The 18,884-nt window shown below is 37.0% G+C and overlaps 1 protein-coding gene across 1 annotated transcript; it reads left to right on the top strand.

The window, feature by feature from the left end:
* Positions 1 to 30: 30 nt before the first annotated feature.
* Positions 31 to 18,869, top strand: gemin5 (gem (nuclear organelle) associated protein 5). The gene is made up of 27 exons (XM_077505369.1): positions 31 to 333; positions 619 to 773; positions 836 to 1,017; positions 2,038 to 2,189; positions 2,295 to 2,393; positions 2,848 to 2,980; positions 3,044 to 3,209; positions 3,870 to 4,082; positions 5,390 to 5,475; positions 5,553 to 5,635; positions 7,340 to 7,479; positions 7,580 to 7,653; positions 7,740 to 7,921; positions 9,652 to 9,791; positions 9,919 to 10,090; positions 10,160 to 10,342; positions 10,414 to 10,470; positions 11,321 to 11,446; positions 11,524 to 11,619; positions 11,719 to 11,856; positions 11,925 to 12,072; positions 14,561 to 14,680; positions 14,753 to 14,963; positions 16,442 to 16,711; positions 16,776 to 17,278; positions 17,395 to 17,482; positions 18,659 to 18,869. The coding sequence occupies exons 1-27, from the start codon at positions 192 to 194 to the stop codon at positions 18,812 to 18,814; spliced, it is 4,215 nt and encodes a 1,404-aa protein (XP_077361495.1). The 5' UTR covers positions 31 to 191; the 3' UTR covers positions 18,815 to 18,869.
* The last annotated feature ends 15 nt before the right edge of the window (positions 18,870 to 18,884 follow it).

Below are 18,884 nucleotides of genomic sequence, written 5' to 3'. Positions count from 1 at the left end.
TGCGTTTGTGTCGTAACAGTATACTTCTTGGATCAAGTCGGCTTCCGTATCAGCGGGTTTACGATACCACGCTTACATACGGTCGTTGCTGTGACGCTTCTCAAGTATATAGGAATCATGTGAGATGTGCTGAGTTTGTGTTACTTTGACTTATTTGTTATTTAATTTAAACGCTTAACATCATCATCATCATGCACGAACGGCTCCTTCCGGCTTCTCCCAATTGGTACTGCTCGCGATGCTCTGATGTCAGCATCGGCGGCTTGCTGGGCGTCGGAGCCAAAAACTTCATCTATTTGATTGACGTGTCTGCATCTACTTGCAGTACTCAAGGTAAAACAGAATACAATACTGCTACGGAATCAATTATGAGTGTGTTTCAATGTGTTGTTTTGATGTTCAGTTGGGCATTGTCGCCAAAAATCAGCTACACTTGCTTTCTCAGGTGCGTAGATTACTTGGCATCATGGGTGTCTATCTTGTCTATCTATCTTACTCTTGTAATCATTTGACTCAGTCGCTATTCGTGTTTGACTCTGTCATTCAAAGCGGTAAAGACCTGTTTTGGTTTCTCTATAAAGATTGTGTGACTGTTTGTATATTTGTTGCATGTTTCAGGCGTTCTCGTGGGCCACCGAGGTTTGGTGTCGGGCGTTTCCTTCTGCCAGGATGCGACTCAGAGTCACATCTGTGCCAGCTCCTCCGGCGACGGCGTCATCATCTTCTGGGACACCAACACTCGATCTCTCTTACGGGAGTATGCGGCTCATCAGGTCAGTTTGATCGCTCCAGGTCTGATTCCTGTCCCAGATAATGAGCGCCGTTTCATTCTCAGAGCGCTGTGTCGGCCTTGCACTGGTCCCCGCTGGACAAGAATCTGGTGGTGTCAGGCGACGCGAAGGGCATCGTGGCGTGTCACTGGTACAACACGGGAGACACGGCAAGCTTCTTCCCCGAAGCCAGAAGCATCGTCTGCCTCACCTGCTCCCCGCACAACTGGAGCACTGTGGCGGTCGGGTAAGATGAGGACACAAACGCTTAACGCAACTTTATTCGTAGAGTACTTTCCAACTGCTGAAATAAAATACTAATAAAATACTGTACGGAAACAAAATGGAACATAAAATGCAAGTGATACAATGTTAATGACAATAATAACAATAGTCAAAAATAGAATCTTCTTTTTCAATAGAAAAATATATCTTCTTTAAAAAACATGAATCACTGACATTGAGCACCTCTAGTTCACCTTTGACCAAACTGTCACAGTCTGTCACAAATTTCTCGGGCCTTAAAAAAAAAAAAATGTATAAAATGTTTTTTTTTTTTAATGTTTTCAAATTATTCATTTATTAGATTTGGTGTTCGTTTTTATTTTTTTAACATCATGATTTTGTATGGTCCATCCTATTATTATTTTATTTTTTAAATAATTTTTGAGTGACCATTTTTAGATTTGTTTTATTTTAGTGGCCCTTTTTTTGTCGTTGTTTACATGTATTATAGTATTTATGTATTATACAGTAGCGTTTTCCTCAATGTTTTTTTGGATTACATGCCATATTTTTGCATTTATTCCATTTATTTTATTTTAATTTATCTAACATTTTATTTTACTTTGCCTGTCGTGGCACCTTTTGTTATTAATATATTTTAATATATAGCACAGGAGGCTTCAGTGTTTTGTTTTGTTTTATTGTGCTTCTTATTTTTTGCACTTTAACTTTTCTATTTTTATTTTAAATCATAAGATATTTTATCTACTTCACCCATGATGTTTTAATTTAATTTAGATACACAGACAGAACAGTATACCTCTCTGTAACTTTTCTTTTACTTTATATTTTAATTAATATTCTTTATTTTATTTATTTATTTATTTTATTTATTTATTTATTTTTTTTAAGTTTCCATCTTCAGGTTTCTGATTGGTTGAAATAGCCACTACAATGTTCAAGTCATTAATTATTGTACTACCTATTGGACATGATGCCTCATTTGTTTGCTTCATGCCTTATTTATTGTCCTGTCGTGCAGATACAAAGATGGCATGATTGTGCTGATCGACGTGAGCAAAAAGGGCGAGGTGACGCATCGCCTACGCGGCCACGACGACGACATTCACTCTCTGACGTGGTCGCCGCTCGTCAGCGAGGACGCCTTCCCGTGGAGAGCAGAGAGCGGTGACGGTAACTGAACTCCGGGCTCAACCATTCATATTGTTTTTCAGTTCATTTTTCCTCTAAATGTATGGCGAAATATACTTTTTTTTTTTTTTTTTGTGCATGTTCCAGCTTCTAATGGGGTGAGTGCAGGAGAGGAGAAGGGCTGCTACCTGGCATCAGGAAGCAAAGACCAGACGGTGAGGATCTGGAGCAAGGCCACAGGAAAAGGTGACATTTTTCCTCCTTTACAAAACATTAATGTGGGCAATGTAATACGGTGCTAATGCTAAGTGATGAAGTGCTGCCTCCGCGAGTGAAAATGCAATCAAAAGATATACAGTATTTGATTATTCTTTATGGGCGCTCATCTTTTTCTTTACACTAGTAAGTCGTCACCGTTCCCGTTGTCGCAATCATTAAAAAAAACAAACTGGAAAATGTATTTTTGTAAATAAACTTTGTTTATCTGACGACCATTTTATATATACTGTGCATTTTACATTTTTGTATTTTATTCAATAATTGCTGATGAGTTAATCACACAGTTAATCCAATTAATTCAAAATATAAAAACGAGAAGGAATTATTTTAGGAATGACATGGCCCATTTGTCCATTTGAAAACTGCAACCCTTGATCACAAAAAAAAGCTGAAATAAAAACTTCCGTGCGTGCGTGTGCAGGCGTGACAACCATGAAGCTGCCCTTCCTGAAGAGACGAGGCTCTGCTGTCGACCCCACGCTCAAAGAGAGACTCTGGCTCAACGTCCACTGGCCCAAAGGACGACCCACGCAGCTCGTTTCTAGTTGCTTCAGGTCCGTCCGTCCGTCCGTCCGTGTAGCCGCGTCTTCCGCAGCCAACGTGTATTTTGCTTGTAGCGGCGAGCTGGTGATGTGGGACCTGACCCGGACGGGAAAGCAGAAGTGGAGCCTGTTCGGTTCGTCGTCCGAAGGGCAGAACCACAGCAGGATCGTGTTCAACACTGCAGCTTTCACGCTGCCCGACGGCCGCGAGCTGCTCATCAGCACGTCTCTTGACAGAGAGGTGGACCTCCATTCACTTGACATTAACTTTTGCCATTTTTAAATAGATATAGCGCAATTAATTTCTGATTAACTCATTCACGCCCAGTCATTTTCACTACTTGGAACCTACTAAAAATTAGATTAGTCTCTTCTTTCATCGAGAAAAAAAAAAGTATATTTGCATCTGTTTCCATTTTGCAGCAATTAGCATTAGAATATAGCTAGGTTTTATCATTATTCACAAATCTGTTTAAAACACTGGCAAAAAGAGCTTGTTGTAACATGGCCCTGGTTGATCTCTTATACTCTGCTGCCACCTGCTGGCTGTTTTTTGTTATAACTACTATTGCTTTAAGTGACCTGTTCAGGTCAGATGCTGCATCAAAGCTTTTTGTATGCTCTAGCATAAAAAAAAAACAAACAAACATAAAAACGTGTACATACGTTTTTGGGACCATGGCAATAATTAAAATAGAATGTGTTTATATGTATTTGGGAGCAAATGAGTTAATCATGGGTTAACTTTGGAAATTTTGATTATTTACGACTGTCAGCCCCAACATATATGTGTGATAGACGAGCTAGCAAAACTAGCATAGATCATTCAGTTTTATTTTTTTTGTATTTTTTTTTGTTCTGTTTTGTTTTCTTCCCGACCCCACTGTGATTTGTTGCGCAGGTGAAATGCTGGGACCTGGCCGACCTAGACTGCCGCTGGACTCTGCCGACGCTTGGCGGCTTCGTGTACAGCTTGGCTTTCTCACCCGTGGCCACCGGCTGCCTGGCGCTGGGCGTGGGGGACAACATGATCCGGGTGTGGAGCACGCTGTCCGCCAAGAACCCGTACGACGTCCGCTGCTTCTGGCAGGGCATCAAGTCCAAAGTCACGGCGGTAAGAAGCCCTTCAAGCCCCCCCCCCCCCCCCCCCCCCCCCCCCCTCACAAATGTCATTCATTTTGATTAGTTTAAATTAGGGTTGCTCGATTTTGAAGAAAATATTAATCATGATTATGTTGGTAATAATTGAAATCACATTTATTTTTTGGTACAAAACAAGAAAATTCCAAACGTAAACATTATTAAGACAAATAAAATTCTTTGAACCACTATACTGTAATTATGTAAGTTCCTTTTAGATGAAACAAAATTAATTAAATTATCCATCCATCCATTTTCTTAACCACTTGCTCCTCACAAGGGTTGTGGGTGTGCTGGAACCTATCCCAGCTGGTTTCGGGCAGTAGGCGGGGTACACAACTCAACTGGTTGCCAGCCAATCGCAGGGCACACAGACGCGAATTTATTTAAAATTTTTAAAAAGGCGCTAATGTATACATTTAAACAACTCAAAATTAGTATTAATGAACTTTTTTTTTTCTTTTTTTTTTTTCTTTTTTTTTTTTTTTTTACGATTATGCTGATTTTGTAATTGTGAAGTGTAATAATTGAAATTATAATTGAGTTTCGATTACAGGGTTTTTCCTGGCTCAAATTGAGGCGGAGGTTGAATTACCCTGACTATGATGGTGTCTGCCGATACCAGTTATCTGTCTTATTTTACAGTATCGGTACTCGCGGCGGTGACCGATACCATTTTGGGCCGCCCTCATGCAGCCATTTTACGATCGGGGGACTAGAAATGAGAATTACATTAATACAAATTAATACAATCATTAAAAATTCATCCACTCATACATATTAATTTGTAAATATAGTGAATATAGTTGTTGTAAAACACTATTTGTTTATTGTATATACTGTCTTTTTATGACTTTGGTGATGGCTGGAGCGCGCCACCTCTGTCCTGCAACCAGGAAATGGGCGTGTGCAACGGTTGCTCCATGATCTGTTTCTTCTTCGGTACATTAAAGTTTAAAAAACAAAAAAAACAACAACAACAAAAAAATAAAGAAAGCTGTTTCTTCTTCAGCACTTTCCTGCGGTCCACTGCTGTTGATATAGCGCCTCCATAATGGCGCAACACTGCAACTGTGGTTAAAATGTGTTCCTGCCGAGCTCAATCAACACAACTCGAGCGCTGTGTTGAGATATCAGTGGCTCCATCTGGAGGTGGCGAGCAAATTAGGTGGAGGTGGCCGCCTCTTAATTTTCTACACAGGAAAAAAACCCTGGTATTTTTTTTTCAGAACTTATCCTACCTGACTTATTCTGTTCTGTTATTTTGTTTGTTAATTGCAGCTGGCTTGGCATCCTAAACGAGAGGGAACCTTGTCGTTTGGAACAGACGACGGCAAAGTGGGAATCTATGAAGTCTTCTCCAGCAAGTCAGACTTTAAAAATATGTTTCGTATTATTTAACACGTTACGTAGCCTTGTTGGTGACCTTGTCATCTCCTCGCAGGCCGCCTCAGATCTCGAGCTCCTACCACAAAAAGACGGTGTACTCTCTGTCCTGGGGACCGCCGCTCCCCCCGATGTCATTTGGTAGGAGCGCCTTTCCCTGCTTTGTCCCAACAACACAATTAGAAAGCCAGTCAGCAAAAAAAAAAAAAACTCCACGCACATCTCTCTCTCAAGCCCTCATTCTTGTAATTGACTGTGTAATTGAACGAGCCCAGTTCATTTAAGCAACTTGGGCCAGATGGCGTTTTAATGAGTCCATCCGTCAAACCCCGGCTCGCAGGCCCTGATTGTTGCCATGCCGACCATCTGCCCATGGCCTTTAATGGGACAAAAAGAAGACTTTAATGTCAGCACAGGTCATTTGTCTTATTAAGAGTGTTAGTTTTTTTTTTACATTTAAACACCTGAATGCTGAGTGGACACTACAAAACATCTGCTCTTCACATCACATTTAAACTTGCACTGGGGTTTAGTTACACGAGTGACTTGACTTCCAACTTTTTGCAAACCATTTCTCAAAAACAGGCTTCAAGCTTTTTAATGCCACCCCGAGGTGAGCTTTACTATAAATGAAGAGAAAGACGATTACATGTTGGGTAGTTAACCAAACACAACTTTCTATGTTAGCTTAATGCTAACACACAATAGAAAACTCTATAGACAGGCTAACCAAACTAGCCATCGGTGCTGCAGTAGTTCTTAAAACTAGTGATAGACCGATAAGATTTTTTCAAGGCCAATACTGATACCGATTATTAGTAGTCAAGGAGGACGATAACCGATATTTCAAGCCGTTAATCATTTGCAGCAGAAGAGAAAGTATTAGTGTCAAAATAAAAAAAATAAAAAAAAGTCTTTTAATTTTAAACTATGTTGACATCTTTGTTTAAAAAAATATAACAAAAAAAATTATAACAAAAATTGCAGGGAGCTTCCAGGGTCATCAGCATATTAATTTGCAGTAGAAGAGAAAATATTAGTGTAAAAAAACAAAACAAAAACAAAAAAACACGTTTTCTTTTAATTTTAAAATATATTGACCAGCTTTGTTTAAAAATTATAACAAAAAAATTACAACAAAAATTGCAGGGAGCTTCCAGGGTCATTACCATATTCATATGCAGTAGAAGAGAAAATATTGGTGTAAAAAAAAAAAAAATCTATTAGTTTTAAACTATATTGTCAGCTTTGTTTAAAAATTATAACAAAAAAATTGCAGGGAGCTTCCAGGGTCATCAGCATGTGTAACCTAAATTAAATACTAAACAAGTAAATAGTTCGCTAGAGTTTTTTACTGTAAATAAAGTTTTCCAAAATGTCAACATTTCTTTATTTGATTTTTGTTTTTGTTTTTTGTTAATAAAAAGTGTAGGGAGTTCCCAGTCTCAGCATCATTATTGATAAAGTGGAAATTTAAATAATAATTAATTTGGGTTTTCATTAGGGTTCATAAAAGGATTCAAAATATCTTCGCAGACAGTGGAAAATTGTCTGAATATGTTCGAAATTCCAGCTTTATCGGCCTTCAGATTGGTAAAAAGGCAGAGACCAGTATTTGTCAAAATGCCAAATATCGGCACCGATAATTGGCCTGGCTGATAATCGGTCTATCACTACTTAAAACCCTTTCAGCAACGGATTTTGTTGGCTTTTTTTTTTTTTCAGACGGTGGGACGAATTAGTGGCATTTCCATTCAATTCAATAGGGAAAGATGATTTGGGATACAAATGTTATGTTATACGTCAAGTGCCTCCCGCCGGTGTTAGCATACGTGTGACATGCAGGCGCCTCGGAGGGCAAGGCGCCGTCCCACAGCCTGTACAGCTGCGCCGGCGATGGCGTCATCCTGCAACACGACCCGAGCAAGCTGAGCGGCGACGCGTGCGACATCGACAAACTCATCCGGCAGACCAACAAAATCAAGGTGAGGAGTGTTTTTGAATTGTTTTCTGAAACAAACTTGTAAAATTACAATATTTGTGATTATATTAAATGGAAGACTATGACTCGTGTTTTATGAACAGCACAAATTGTCGCCTCACACCGACCTCAGCTGGAAGCCGGACGGCAAAGCGGTGGCTATCGGCAACGAGGACGGGTAACGAGAGCCCGGCCGCCGACTTGAGCTGCTTCCGATGCGGCGGCCGGCTCACAACGTCCTACTGTCTCCTCGTCTTCCCGCAGGTGCATCGATGTCTACCATGCTCCGTCGCTGCAACTGCTGTGCAGCATCCAGCAGCACCACAAAGTCATCAACGCGCTGCGATGGCACCCGGAAGAAAACGCGCCCGCCGAGCTGCACGGTCTGCTGGCCTCGGGCTCCTGCAACGCCATCGTCTACGTGCACGACCTGCGGCAGGTCATCGGTAAATTGGAAATATATATAAAAACAATTCTGGTGACTTGATCCGGGAAGTTAAAAGAATATTAGGACAACACTAAAAAAACTAAATCAATGTTTGACTGTATGTGAGAAAAAGTGACAACAATCAAGTATTATGTATAGCCTCTGACTACCAGAAAAAAAATATTGTCCAATCATGTTTATTTTGATATTCCTCAATCTTTGTGAAGTAACTGTAATCCTGCAAAAGAAATTTTTGAAAAAAAAAAAAAAGTTTTTTTTTTAAGCTATGATGTGTCCACTACAGAGGACATTTTTTAATACTTAAATGCTAGGCTCAAATACAGTTAAAATAATTCAAACAATACTCTAATGTGTCCTTAAGAGTCTTATAGAAAACATGCTAACAACATTTAAAGCCTAAATTTGTTCAATAAAAAGTGTTCTACACTTACTTTTCCTCTTCCCTAAAAAGGGCTTGCACTGAGGGAAGCCATTTTCTTCTATGATGTAATCAAAGTTAGCAAATCCCCACCCCTAGACATTTGCTATCATTGGAAAGCTCTGAATGTCCTCTATAGAGCACAAAAGGAGTTAATTCAATCGTATGCACTGGGTGGGAGATATTCGGGTTTAAAAAGGTCCACTACAGAGGACAAGTTTGAATTGCTGGTAGTCAGGAGGATAGGGCTGGTTGATTACATAGTATTTAATATCATGGGGAAATGTGTTTGTATTACAAAAAAAGTCTTTGTATAATTACTTGAATCTTTGAAACTTAATTTTCAATATAACTTAAAAAGGCAACGAGAAATTAAATTAGTAAGAAAGTAAAATAGAACAAAAAATACGGGCTGTTCTTGCACGTGTTGGCCTCTTGGTGGCAGTGTGGTACCATGCATGCATGGAGTACACACTGTCAGTGAGATAGAAGAAAGTTGCACTGGAGCTCTACAATATAACTCGTTTTTAGAAATTGGGGAAAAATGCGCCATTGAGTTGTGTTATTCTATCTGTATATGTGTTTTCATACAAAACTGCAAAAATTAAAAATAAATGACTAAATAAATAAATGACTAAAATTGAAAATAAAAACGGATGTAAAAATATAATTAAAAAATTAAATACAAATGTGTTTATGTATATATTTTTTGTTCTTTTTATTTCCATTTATATTTATTTTTTGGTATACTGGTAATTTTCAATTTTTTTATTTTTTTTATATATACGTTTTTGTTTTCACTTTTATTTATTTATTTAGTCATTTATTTATTTTGAATTCTGGCAGTTTTGGTCCTCCATAGTATGTGAATACTCGGTATTTGAGTAATGTCCTCCCAAAGTTTATGCTAATTTCCGGTTAGCATTAGCACTAGCGGTGTTTTAAATAGAAAGCAAGTTTTCTATTGAAATATACAATATTTGTTGTTGTGTGCTTGATTTTACAGTAAACTCCATCTTAGGTGTCATTAAACATCTTAAAGGATGCTTAGGGACTGGTAGATTAGAATAACAGACAACATGGTGCATTCAGGGTACTTTCCCAAAGTAGGGAAATTCTAAAGGCTCCACACCATTCTGCACATTAATCCTTTTTCTTCCATTATTATATTTTAATGACCGAGAGAAGCCAAAATCCAAAACACAATTAAACTTTGGTTAATCATCCAGCGCTATGAAATGTTGTGAAAAATAAAATATACAAATAAAAAGTAAAAGTTTTAATATTATGAGAATATATGTTGCATGCAGAGAACCCTCCGGAGAGCCCATTGGTGTTGACGGAGCCGTATCGCCGATTGTGCGGCCACACGGCCAAAATCACCGGCCTGGCTTGGAGTCCTCACCACAGCGCCAGACTGGCCAGCGCCTCGTACGATGGAACCGCCCAGGTCAGTGGCACAGAGTCCCTCGTTTCTACATTTTCATTTCGAAACATTCTACATTTTTCCTCTGGAAAACTTATGCCAAAAGCGGAATGTGCGCAAAGTTGTAATAATGATTTTGTGTGGCGTTGAGGTGTGGGACGTGCGGGAGGAGGCGGCGCTCTCCAACTACCGCTGTCACGTGGGCTACCTGCTGAGCGTGGAATGGTCGCCCGTGGACCCGGACGTCATCTGGACGGGAGGGAAGGACTTCACCGTTCAGGAGTGGCGAGTCTCTGAGCAGGAGTTCACAAAGCCGCCCAAAGGTGATGCTCCGCCCCTTGACCCACTCCCTGAGCCGCGCCAGCCGACAATCCTCATCTTCTTTCCCTCAGGCAAGAAAATGGTGGACCTGAAGGAGAAGGCCAAGCAGAAGAAGAAGAGCAAAAAGTCGACGGAAGCAGCGGTCAACGGCGGGCACGTGACGGAGGTAACCATGGCGACCAACGGACAGGATGCTTCTGATGAAGCTGAGGAGCAGGAGGTCTGCTCGATAAGCAGTCCTTTGCCTCCACCAGGTGAAAATGGTACCTTCTCAGCTTCTATTGGATGAACTTGAATGCTAACATTTGTGCGGACCGTTCGACAGCCACTTTAGCAGTACAAAGGAAAACCGCAAGTGCAGTCAAGAGCAGCGACAAACAAGGTATGTTCCAGTCCGGAAACATCTATGGAGGAGCAATACTGTCAAAATTAAAAGTAGATAGATGAATGAATAAATAAATAAATCAATAAAAGTGAAAATTAAAAGTAAAAAATATAATTCAAAAATTAAATAGTAAAATAAATATAAATGGAAATAAAAAGAACAATAAATATATAACCGTAAATAAATAAATACAAAATGAAAAATTATATTACAAAAATAACTAATAATAAATGTTGAAATAAATACAAAAATAAATATAGCCTAAATATAGCCTTTCTCAGCTGGCTTCGGGCAGTGGGCGGGGTACACCCTGGACTAGTTGCCAGCCAATCGCAGGGCACACAGAGACGAACAACCGTCTGCACTCACAAGCACACCTAGCGACAATTCAGAACTCCCAATTAATCTGCCATGCATGTCTTTGGAATGTGGGAGGAGACCGGAGTACCCAGAGAAGACCCACGCAGGCACGGGGAGAACATGCAAACGGACGTGCTAGCCAGCAACCGTGACGCCACTTTTATTCATTTCATTATTTATTCATTTGTTTGTTTATTTTTAATTTGTATTAAAATGTTTTTAGTTTTTTAATTACTTAAATTATTTTTTTTAATTAAAATACAATTTTTACTTTTTATTAAATTATTAATTAATATTTTTACTTTACTTTTTGTATTTTTATTTCCATTTATATTTAATTTTTTTTTTTTTTTTTTTGAGTATTTTTTATATGTTTTTATTTTAAATTCTATTCATATATTTATCAATTTATTCATTTGTGTTTAATTTTGGCAGCTTTGGTCCTCCATAAACCTCATCATGTACGTGTGTAATGTCCTGTTTACAGAGTGGAGCGCCATGAAGAAGAAGAAGTCTCGCTCCATCCTGCCGCTCAGCACGTCCATGGACCATCGGCCAAAAGAGGATCTGCTGCAGGATTGCCTCACCCTGGCCTCCATCACGCACGCCGCCGGTGACAATCTTGTGACATCGTGTTTGTTTGACCCCTAACTAAGTGGCCAAACGTTGACCCCTTCTTTGGCTCATTAGCGCCCCCCGCAGGCTGCATTGCCGGCGAGGGCGACCACGTCCATCTGGGCCTGTTCTCCGACAGAGCCGCTCTGCAGCGAATGTTTCGCGTGGAAGGTGCGCTTGATTTTACGTCCTCTCGGCTCGGTAGCACAAAGACACGACAGCAAGTGATATTTATTTATTTTATATTGTTTTATTTTTTTACCCCCGCAGAGGAGGCTCACGTGGAGGGCGGCCACACAGAGTCGGCCGTCTTCCTCCGTCTGTGGAGCGGCGACCTGGAGGGGGCGCTGCAGCTGGCAGCGGAGAGAGGAGAGCTGAGCGACCAACTGGTGGCCATGGCCCCCATGGGTGAGCGCTCCGGCCGTCGACTCGTTCAACGGCGAAGGCGGCGTGTTAACTTTTTGGCTCCCTTGCAGCGGGCTACGCGGTGTGGTGCGGCGCCGTGGAGCGCTACGTCAAGCAGCTGTGCCTGCAGGAGCAGCACGTGAAGGCGGCCGCTCACTTGCTGTCCATCAACAAAGTGTACGAGGCCGTGCAGCTGCTGCGCTCGCACAAACTCTACAGGTAACCTTGCGGAGATTCCTTAAATGACTATTCAATTATTTGGAGACAATTCTGATTAATCGAATGGTTCATTTTGAAATTATGCAATTAATAAACTAACTTTTTGAGACTTCTTTCAGACTTTTTTTTTTTAATATGTTCCCATTTTTTATTTGTATATTCACTTTTATTTTTCATTTGTTAGGTTCTTTTTTAAATTATTAATTGAATAATTTATAAAATGGAAAACAGTTTTAGATTATTTCTTTTTCCCCCTGATTTTTATGTGATTGTTTTTATAGGTTTAAAAAAAAAAATATATATATATATATATATATATATATATATATATATATAATTTGATTTTCTTACTGGTCTTATTACCCTTTTTTATTATTATTATTATTGATTTTTTTTTAAGTAATTAAATAATTAAAATGATGTAAAACATTTTTAAATTAGCTTCTTTTATTTACTTTTCTGTTTTTAATGTGATTGTTTTGGCAAGTTTTTAAAAAATATAATTAGATTTTCTTGCTGGTCTTACTACCTTTTTATTAAATATTGTTTTTAGAATTTTTTTAATTAAATAATTAAAATATTGTAAAATGTTTTTACATTTGCTTTTTTTTTTATTTACTTTATTGATTTTAATGTGATTGGTTTTACAGGTTTTTAAATAATACAATTTGATTTTTTTTTTTTTACTAGTTTTATTACGTTTTTATTATATATTTTTTATTTATATCTGACTAATTTTTTTTTAAAGATTTCTACATATGCTTTGTTTATTCTTACTGATTTTAATGAGATTGTTTTGACAAGATTTTAAAAAATATAATTAGATTTTCTTACTGGTCTTATTACCCTTTATTATTATTATTATTATTGATTTTTTTTTAAGTAATTAAATAATTAAAATGATGTAAAACATTTTTAAATTAGCTTCTTTTATTTACTTTTCTGTTTTTAATGTGATTGTTTTGGCAAGTTTTTAAAAAATATAATTAGATTTTCTTGCTGGTCTTACTACCTTTTTATTAAATATTGTTTTTAGAATTTTTTTAATTAAATAATTAAAATATTGTAAAACGTTTTTACATTTGCTTTTTTTAAATTTACTTTATTGATTTTAATGCGACTGTTTTTACAGCTTTTTAAATAATTTAGATTTTTTTTTTTACTAGTTTTATCATTTTTATTATATTTTTATATTATTATCTGACACATTTGCTTTGTTTATTCTTACTGATTTTAATGTGATTGTTTTGACAAGATTTTAAAAAATATCATTGTATTTTGTTGCTGGTCTTACTACCTTTTTTTTTTTTTAATATATATTTTTAGAATTTTTAAAATTAATAAAAATATTGGAAAACGTTTTTACATTTGCTTTTTTATTTACTGATTTTAATGTGACTGTTTTTAAATAATATAATTATTTTTTTGCTAGTTTTATTATGTTTTTATTATATTTTTAATTAATATATGACTAATTATAAAAAATTAAAAGATTTTTACATTTGCTTTGTTTTTTCTTACTGATTTTAATGTGATTGTTTTGACAAGTTTTTAAAAAATATAATTAGATTTTCTTGCTTAAAATAATGTAAAACATTTTTACATTTGCTTTATTATTTACTTTACTAATTTTAATGTGATTATTTTTACAGGTTTTTAAATAATATAATTGGATTTTTTTTTACTGGTGTTATTACGTTTTTATTCCATTTTTTTTTTAAATATCTGACTAATTTAAAACTTGTTAAAAGATTTTTACATTTACTTTGTTTAGTCTTACTGATTTTAATGTGATTGTTTTGACAAGTTTAAAAAAATATATATAATTATATTTTCTTGCTGGTCTTATTACCTTTTTTTAAATATTGTTTTTAGAATTTTTTAAAATTTAAATATTTAAAATATTGTAAAACATTTTTACATTTGCTTTTTTTTATTTACTGATTTTAATGTGACTTTTTTTTTTAAAATATAATTAGGTTTTTTTTACTAGTTTTATTACGTTTTTATTATTTTTAAATTAATATCTGACTAATTTAAAAAATGTAAAAGATTTTTAAATTTACTTTGTTTATTCTTACTGATTTTAATATGACTGTTTTGACAGGTTTTTAAAAAAGATTTTCTTGGTGATTTATTTCATTTGGCATGATGGAAATAAACTTCAATTGATTGATTATCACTGAATTTTTATTTTCACAGGCATTCTACTTTTTTTGTTTTTTCTATTTACGGCTGTAGAAAAGCAAGAATAAATTGTCATCTTTAAAGTTAACTCATTCAACTGCCCGCCACATTAAAAATGGACTTTTAACGTCTATACTTGTCAATGGCAGTGAATGAGTGAAATAGATGTCAATTTGATGTCATCATAAATGTATCAAATGAATTTGTTTTATATTTTTTATGATTGTCCTGCAAACTAAAAGGTGCGTTTTTTTTTTATTTTATTTTATTTTTAATTTCATTTAATTTTATTTTATTTTAGGGAGGCGATCGCTCTGGCCAAAGCGCGACTGGCAGCCGAAGATCCCGTCTTAAAAGAGCTCTACACCAGCTGGGCCATCACGTTGGAAAAAGACGGACATTTCTCTGCGGCCGCAAAATGGTGGCGTGACTATTATGATCAGCATCGTTGCCTTATCATATTTACTTTGTTAATTTGGCCGCCTAATTTCAGTTACATCACGGCCGGCGCCAGCTACGACGCGGCCAAGGTGATCGCCCGCAAGAACGACGCGACCTCGCTGAGGACGGCGGCGCATTTGGCCGGCGTGGCGGGCGAGGTCGCTCTGGCCCGCTCGCTGGCGCTGCGCTGCGCCAAAGATTCGGCGGCGGCGCGGGATTGGACGGCCGCGCAGGAGGTCCTCGCCTCCCACCAGGGACTGCTGGTCAGTGAGTGCCGGCACACTTTTATTTTTTTTTTTTTCATCATCATAACTTCACGGACAAAACGAGAACAAAAACGTAGTGAAATGAGGAATCGATTACGTAATTTGATTTTGTGGGTGACAAAGACTGTAAAGGTGCTTAACCTAGTATATATTTTATTTACTGGCTAAAATGATGTAGTCTAATAATAAAATATTTAATATGAAAAGAAAACAAAATAGATTCTAAATGTACACGTAAATACATCGTCATTTTTTAAATATTAAAAAAAATAAAATAAATAATGAGCAAAATAAAGCATATATGTCCAAAATACTGCTTTAACAAAATAGGAATAAATAAAACATTATTTTTAAATAAAATTTTAAGTGGCTGTCAAACTTAAAAAAAAAAAAAAAGAAGAAGAAAAAAAAAGAAAACAGAAGAAAAAACATTTGCTTGAGTAAAATCTTTTTTTAACCACAAAAAAAATTTAAACTTAATTTTTAAAGCATATCGTATGTTCTTGTTTTATGTATCATGATGTCTTTTACATAAGTTAAAAAATAATGATCAAAATAAATATAAATAAATAAATACATTCTGATTTAATAAATCAGATTAATGAATTATTGATGAAAATATAATTTGTAGGTGATGATAAATGCACAGAGCACAAGAAATTAGAATAATCGCATAAATTACAATTATGTAAATTGTGTGACTAATTTTTGTAATAATTACAATGAAAAAATGAGAAAATTGTGAAGAAAATATATAATGAAAATATAGATTCATGAATAATTGATGAAAATATCATTTGTAGGCGATGATAAATGCACAGAGCACAAGAAATTAAAATAATCACATAAATTATAATTATGCAAATTGTGTAACTAATTGTTGTAATAATCACAATGAAAAAATGAGAAAATTATGAAAAAATGAACAGAGCACACAATGAAAATATAGATTATTGAATAATTGATGAAAATATCATTTGTAGGCGATGATAAATGCACAGAGCACAAGAAATTAGAATAATCACATAAATTACAATTAAGTTAATTGTGTGACTAATTATTGTAATTACAATGAAAAAATTAGAAAATTATTTTTAAAAATCTATAGTGAAAATGTAGATTCATAAATAATTGACAAAAATATAATTAGTAGGCAATAAATGCACAGAGCATAAGAAATTAGAAGAATCACATAAATTACAATTATGTAAATAGTGTGACTAATTATTGTAATAATTACAGTGAAAAAAATTACGAAAAGAATAAATGTACAGAGCACATAATGAAAATATATATTTTTTAATATTTTAAAGTTTCTAATCCCTGATATTTAAAATATTTTTTATCATATTTTTTTTTTTTTTAAACCAATTTTTGTCTACATTTAATCATAAGATAATATATTTTTTTTGGCCAGCAAAATAACTGATGCTAAGTGAAGCTCACCATGCTAACGATCCATGTTTATTGCGCAGGTTCACATGCTCCACCTGAGCGTGGCCGAGCTGCTGTGCGCCTCCCTCGGGAACGTCCTCCCCGGGACGTGTGGCGCCGGCCACATGTGGGCGTCGCCGAGTGTGGGCGAGGGTGGCACCCTTAAGCGGGCGCGTGACGTCTGGGCGCAACACTTTGACGTCTCTCGGGAGGACTCGGACGCCGGTCGCGGTGACGACCTCCGCGCTCTGCTTGTGGAGTTGCAGAATTTGGAGAGCCCCGCCCCTACTGCGAGCCTCCCCGTCACGCAGGTTCTGCTTCAAACGTATTTTGAAGATTTTTTTGAGTTTGGTAAAAATAAATTTTGTGTTTCAGGTGCTGTTGTGTTTATCCCGTCACGTGGCTGGTGGCGTCCTAGCATGGTTACTCGACGACAGCGGCGTGCTGGCGAAGGAGTTGTGGTTGGCGGCAAAGTGGCTCTTGGACGCCTCAACGGACTTCCAAATCTCAGCTGCCCTCTTTCGGATCCTGGCAGATGCCTTGGCGGAGGTCCAATGCAATCTGAATGAGGAAGCCCAAGCCGCCGCCGACAACCTACGGGCGTGGGCCGCCTACCACGGTATGTACGAGTGGTGGTGGGGGCGACGCCCAGCTGATGATGTCATCAGCAACGGACTCCACGGATCACCGGAAGAAGGAACGGAAAAATTTGGCGAGCTGGACTTTGACGCCTCCTCGCTCCTGTCCGACGCTCACGCCGCGTGCCAGGCTGAGCGGCGGGCGGCGGAGGAGGTGCGCGAGCGCCTGGCCGCCATGGTGGCGCGACACGGACGCAACATGGCCGCCAGCGGAGAGCAAACCGCCGAGGCGGGACAACAGTGAGTGCTTTGGGATAATCGGTACAATCCGGTTGTAAAAAAAAATAGCAGAAGGCCGATTCCGCTGCACTTTTGTGACATTTTGTCGCCATCTTGAGAGCACGTTTCTGTTTCAGGCCTGTGGAAGAGGAGACTTTTCTGTCCTTGACCGCAAAGATGGCAAAACACCAAACGCAGCTGGCTGACATTCCTCAAACCATCAAGGTACCAACATGAGATGTATGATTGTAACAAAATGATATTGAAGCATTTTAAATGGTTCAAATCCTGCTTGGATTTTTCTGACGGCTAGAAATTTTGAATTGAATCGCATTGTCATTACATATGGGGTCCCTCAAGGCTCAGTTCTTTGACCCCTTTTGTTCAGCCTGGATGTCAACTCCTCTTCGTATAAACGGTAGTGATAGAATAATTTTACCCCCCCCCCCCTTCTTCCTTTAAATTTTTATTTCAACTTGTTTTTTTACACTTGTAATGTGTTTGTTTATATGTACCAAACCAATATGGTTTTTCCAAGGCTGATACCGATTATTAGTTGTCAAGGAGACTGATAACCGATATTTCAAGCTGATATTCATTTGCAGTAAAAAAAAAAAATATATATATATATATATATATATATATATATACATATTAGCAATATTTTTTTTAACTTACATTTACCTTGTCATTTTAAACATATAAAAAATTGATATATTTGTTTAGAAATTATGACCAAAATTGCAAGGAGCTTCCATGGTCATCTACAGATGTTGTGATAAAGTCCATTATTTTCTGTAATGCAATTAAATAAGCAAAAATGCCATACATTCTGGATTCATTACAAATCAACTGAAATATTTCAAGCATTTTATTGTTTTAATATTGCTGATTATGGCATTTTTCTTGACTTGGTCTGAGGAAATACTCTAATATTTTGAGATAGGATATTTGAGTTTTCTTAAGCTGTAAGCCATAATCAGTAATAAAATACTAAAAAAGGCTTGCAATATTTCGGTTGATTTGTAATGAATCCAGAATGACATTTTTGCTTATTTAATTGCATTACAGAAAATAATGGACTTTATCACAATATTCTAATTTTCTGACAGACCTGTACATGTGTTAAGTTCAATTAAAAACTAAACAAATAGTTGCCTAATATTTTCTGTTAAAAGTTTCTCCATAATTTTGTACATATTTTTTTTTTAAATATAAAGTGTAGGTAGTTACCAGTGTCAGCATTTCTTTTTATGAAGTGTAAATTTACATAAATCCATAAATGGAAAGTTCCCTGTATCTCACTGAGCAACAAATGCATGCAAATGTAGCTAATTTTTGTGTGTGTGTTTTTTTTTTTTTTAACCAATCCTCATCCTTCTTCTTGGTTCCACTGTCTAGTTGTATCCTCATCCCGATGTGGTGGAGTGCTGCCTGGTCCTACTCCATCTCAACTCCTCCATCCCCGAGTCCCTGCGTGGGGTCGCCAAAGACCTGCTGCGGAAATACGGAACAGGCCCCATGCTAAGCAAGGCCTCGCAACAGTTCTTGAGCTAAATCATGGATCCACTGTACTGCACAGCCATTTTGTTGAATTAAAAGGAAAAACTCAGCAGAGCTTCCTTTT

This window comes from Festucalex cinctus, chromosome 18, assembly GCF_051991245.1.
Source record: "Festucalex cinctus isolate MCC-2025b chromosome 18, RoL_Fcin_1.0, whole genome shotgun sequence".
Lineage (NCBI taxonomy): Eukaryota > Metazoa > Chordata > Actinopteri > Syngnathiformes > Syngnathidae > Festucalex > Festucalex cinctus.
The sequence above is the reverse complement of the archived record's forward strand: the minus strand, read 5'-3'. Positions and strand labels throughout refer to the sequence as shown.

Bases quoted from the DNA above. Each gene is read 5' to 3' on its own strand.
- gemin5 (XM_077505369.1), top strand. From the start codon at position 192: ATGCACGAACGGCTCCTTCCGGCTTCTCCCAATTGGTACTGCTCGCGA. The intron at 10,471-11,320 runs GTATGTTCCAGT...TCCTGTTTACAG, and splicing joins CAAGAGCAGCGACAAACAAG to AGTGGAGCGCCATGAAGAAG. The intron at 11,447-11,523 runs GTGACAATCTTG...TTGGCTCATTAG, and splicing joins CTCCATCACGCACGCCGCCG to CGCCCCCCGCAGGCTGCATT.